The 4719-nt window shown below is 51.3% G+C and overlaps 1 protein-coding gene across 1 annotated transcript in view; it reads right to left on the reverse strand.

Moving 5' to 3' along the window:
- NSUN2 (NOP2/Sun RNA methyltransferase 2) overlaps nt 1–4533 on the reverse strand; it is a 28453-nt gene extending 23920 nt beyond the window's left edge. The window contains exons 1-3 of the mRNA XM_060634335.3: nt 4199–4533; nt 3924–4081; nt 3219–3323 (exon numbers count right to left, since the gene is read on the reverse strand). Coding sequence (XP_060490318.3) covers nt 3219–3323; nt 3924–4081; nt 4199–4288 — 353 coding nt within the window. The 5' untranslated portion in view covers nt 4289–4533. The remainder of the gene's footprint in view (nt 1–3218; nt 3324–3923; nt 4082–4198) is intronic.
- Nucleotides 4534–4719: the final 186 nt, after the last annotated feature.

A 4719-nucleotide genomic window follows, 5' to 3' on the forward strand; every position in this document is an offset into this window, starting at 1 on the left:
TAGATTTTAACATAATAAAGTATCTTTAAAGAACTAATTAGTTTTTAGTTAACGCAATTTGACTGTAACTCCTCAGTCTTTAAAGTCCTATTTGGAAATTTGTTGTGTCTTCTGAAGATAAAGTAAAAGCAACACTGTCATCTTTATGCCTCGTGAATTCTTACGGGGGGAAAAGTAACATTTACGAGAAGTCATCTTCAATCCGGACACTGAAAAGGACACAAACAGAATGACAATAAGGTGTATTCTCAACAACTGATCATCAAAAAGAGGCTTTTATAAAAATACTTTGGGATAATTCCTTACAGTTCTGAGTCTACAAAAAGGTAAAAAAGATATCAGTCCGAGCTATGCGTCCTATACTTAATATTCCTTCAAGAAAAACATGGCTCCCTTGGGGTGCCTGGTGGTTCAGTTGGTCAAGCGTCCCGACTCTTGGGTTTCGGCTCAGGTCACGATCTCATGGTTTGTGAGTCCAAACCCTGAGTTGGGCTCTGCGCTGACGGTGTGGAGCCTGCTTGGGATTCTCTCCCTCCCTCTCTCTCTGACCCTCCTGTGTCTCTTTCTCTCTCAAATAAATTTGTTAATAAATCATTTAAAATATCATGGCTCCCCGGGGCACCTGGGTGGCTCAGTTGGTCGGGCGTCCGACTTCAGCTCAGGTCATGATCTCGTGGTCCATGACTTCGAGCCCTGCATCGGGCTCTGTGCTGACAGCTCAGAGCCTGGAGCCTGCTTCCGACTCTGTGTCTCCCTCTCTCTGACCCTCCCCTGCTCACTCTGTCTCACTCTTTGTCTCAAAAATAAATAAACATTAAAAAAATTTTTTTAATAAAAATAAAAAATAAAATATCATGACTCCCCAAAACGCTTTCCTAAATTTAATTCTACCATATACTGAAAAATTTAGAATATTTTACGACTTATTTGTTTTTCGAACCATACAGAAAACCACCAGAAGTGTCTTTGCTTGCTTGCTGAGAGATCTATGGGTAGCCTACACCTGACGAGTGACTGTGACTGAACGTCTGTACAGTACCACTTGTCATGTAACTGTCACAGATCATGGAAAAGCTGACCATAAAGAACCCAAATAGGGCAGTATTGGGGTTGTTTACACCCTTTAGCTGTGTGCTCAGATGAAAGTGGAGAATGACTGGTAGTTACTAGAGTCACGCCCATTCATCCTTCAACCAAACAACCCACAGGGCCTTTCTCAGATGTTGGAGAACTGCCTTTTCAGGTACCCATCGCCATTCTTCAACACTCAAGATGGAAAAGTGTCTGTCAAATGTTAAAAGGGCAGGGCGACTGGGGTGGCTCAGGACACGATCTCACGGTCTGTGAGTTTAAGCCTCGCATCGGGCTCTGTGCTGAGAGCTCAGAACCTGGGATCCTGTTTCAGATTCTGTGTCTCCCTCTCTCTCTGCCCCACTTCTGTTTGCACTCTGTCTCTCAAAAATGAGTATACGTTAAAAAAAAAAACGTTAAAAGGGCTAATCAAACAAAATTGTAACTGTAGTTTCCAGTGAACAATAAAAATAGCAAGACTAATTCTCATAGATCTTTTGGAACCTGCAGAAGAGAAGTCCCACAATGACCCACCCAGAAGCACTTCTTCCCTTACAGGATGCACGCTTTTCAGCTCCTCCTACGGGCCAGACTTGCTCTTCCAAAAAACTTCATTTCTAAATACAAGGCTGGGGGCGCCTGGGTGGCTCGGTGGGTTAAGCGTCAGACTTCGGCTCAGGTCATGATCTCGCGGTCCGTGAGTTCGAGCCCCGCATCGGGCTCTGTGCTGACAGCTCAGAGCCTGGAGCCTGTTTCAGATTCTGTGTCTCCCTCTCTCTGACCCTCCCGCGTTCACGCTCTGTCTCTGTCTCAAAAATAAATAACGTTAAAAAAAAAAAAAAAATTTAAATATAAGGCTGAAGGAACAAATGTTTTCAGGTGATTATGTGAAGCAGTCAACACATGCAGAACTATTAGAAACGTACACAAACACAACCTTAAACCCACTTCTGAAAGTATCAGATGGCCCCTGCTACAAACACCAGTAACATCAGTCCAATCTCCAAACCAAGGCACTGGGGGGAGTTAAGTCTGTAACCTGGTTACTAAGACAGCAGAGGAAGTTGGATTACGCGAAGGCGAGGTGACCTAGTAATGTCACAGGTACAGCAGTTGGAAAAACATTCCTTTTCTAATGACCTCCGTACAGGGGGCCATGCAACTCGTAACCACTCGAGTCATTTCCTGCATTAGAACATTTGAGCTTTTAAAATCTTCGTACACAATCCGTCACGGTATTTTTTTGGCTTAAAAGTGTAGATTTATTTTCATATCCGAGAAGTGCATTCTATAATGGCGTATGTGCTCTTGAGCCTGGCTGAATGCAGACTTAAACGTCTGGCCAGTCTGCATTCACTCCAGCTGTGTGTGCTGCACACATCTGGGATATGGCCACCGGAAAACCCGTATGACCCCTGCAAGAGAAAATTCAGCTTTTTACAGCAATCGTTTAAAATCGCTTTGGGAGGACTCACAATGCCTCAAGGTTGATAATCCGAAATGTGGAACTGTAACAATTCAATGACTTTTATGTTTACAGATTACCCTGGGCTTGGCACCTCTGGAGTCTGTGCGTGACTGCTCCAGGCGCCTTCCAAGACCTTTGGGACTGCCTTCACTTCACTGAGGCCTGAACTAGGCCATGAGGAGCAAATAACCCACAGGATACTTCCAGAACAAGTAAAGAAAGGGTCTGCACGGAGGGCAGGAGTCCCCACCAGCACTGGACACAGTGGAAATCCACAATCAGCTGGACTGGTCCGTGGCGACCCTGGTCAGATGGACCGTATCCTTCTGCTGAAGGTAGAAACCACACAGCAGCAGTTCTGACGTGAGAAAACAAGGGGTGCAGGTGAAAATAGGTAGAAGTGTCCATCATGGAAGGACAGAGGCTGATGCACTTGGAAAAATTAACTGAACTGAATGACTCCGGGACAGCTGCAAATCACGCGTGAAAAGCTATATACTCCAGTATAAAGTAACACGGATAAAAAGTACCGCGTAAAAAGAACATGAGGGTGTCTATAAAGTACATTCAGATTCTCGCACGCTCCTAACAAACACGTTGCCCAGAAAACACGCTGCCAAACGACAAAGACTAAAATCCCAAAGAAACATCCAACAGGATGAAGACTTGTTTCACCTACCAACTCAGGGGCTGGGGAACTTCAACTTTCTGACCGTCCACCTCCAGGTCCTCCAGTTCCTTGAAATACTTGTTCTTTAAGCAATGGAGAATCTCTTTTGCATGGCTATTTAAAAAAAAAAATAAAAAAATAAGTTTCAAACCCATCGGAAAGACTACTATGAATGAATCGAAGATGACAAGTGTTTTAAAACAAAAATCATCTTAGGTCCGAAGACATTCTTGCATCCTGCCCTTTTCCTCTTCCTTCAGAGTTTAAACAATCCGCGCTGCTCCTTGGCTAACCGATAAGCCAAAGGGACTATTACCTGCATTCCTTCCCTCCTAAACATTCCCACAGGTTCTCATTTGCTTGCAACTCCTCTCGGAAAGATGCAACGGACAGAGACGCGGAGTTTCACAGGAAACTCTGGAACGCCACTAACGTTCACGCGTTGCAAAGGGGGAGGCGTCCTCAGCTCGCGAATCCCTCTCGGATCGCACTTTCACGTCTGATCCTAGCCTCCCACCTTGCAACACCTCCTCGGCCTGCTCCGTCCGACCCTCGTGCTCCCTCCTCCGTGCTACGTTTGCAGACCCTCGGGTCCACAGCGCCGACGAGCAGCAGCTCTCCAGCACCGTAGCACTTATCGGGGTGACGGGGGCGCCCGCGTCTCTAGCCAGCCCCAACTCCCCCGGCACAGGAAGGCTGGGCGCGGCCCCTTACCTCTTGTAGCCAGTAATTCGTAGGGTGGCGGGGAGGGGCTCCCTGAGCGCTTCCATGAACTGGTCCCACTCTCCCTCGGGCACGATCTTGAGCTCCTGGTAGTAGTGCTCGAAGAGCTTGTTCTCCTTGACGATCTCGGGGTACCCGCCTTCCCAGCCCTGAGGAACGAAAGAGGGGTCTACCCAGGGCCGGAGGAACCGCCCCGCGCCGTCCCGCAGGCCTCGGGGGCCGGGCGGCGGACGGGGGACCCGGCCCGCCCTCGCCCCGACTCCTACCGCCTCACGGCGCTTCCCGCCGCCCTCGGCGCCGTCCTCCGCTCCCTGCGGCCGCTGCTGGAGCCGCCGGCCCCGCGCCCGCCGCCCCATGGCCCACGCGGCCGCGCACGCCGCCCGCACACAGCGCCCCGCCACCGTCGGCCGCGCGGACTTCCGGGCTGGCGCGCGAGGACCCCGGCTCCGCGCCTGCACCGCCCCCGGGCCTGCGGGGGCCTGCGGGGCCGAAGCGCAAAGCGCCGGGCCCCGGGTTCCCGGAGAGCCGCGAGCTAGGGGGAGGGGGAGGCGCCTCCGAACCGCAGCCCCCAGGGTGCCAGTCCCGGCTCCGGCAGCTCCGCGGACAGCCCGCGGTCGCGCGTGCGCAGAGCGGCGAGGGGCGGGGAGCCGGCCGCGGGGGCGGGGCCTTTCGGGCGCGGTGCGTCCAGTCCCACCTGCCGGAGCAGGGCGCCTGCCCTCCCGGCCGCGGGGCGCGGAGGTGGGGCTCGGCGCCCGGCGTCTGCGGCCCGCGCCGGCCTCAGGTAACC

Source organism: Panthera onca, chromosome A1 (assembly GCF_046562875.1).
Source record: "Panthera onca isolate mPanOnc1 chromosome A1, mPanOnc1 haplotype 2, whole genome shotgun sequence".
In the NCBI taxonomy this organism is placed as follows: domain Eukaryota; kingdom Metazoa; phylum Chordata; class Mammalia; order Carnivora; family Felidae; genus Panthera; species Panthera onca.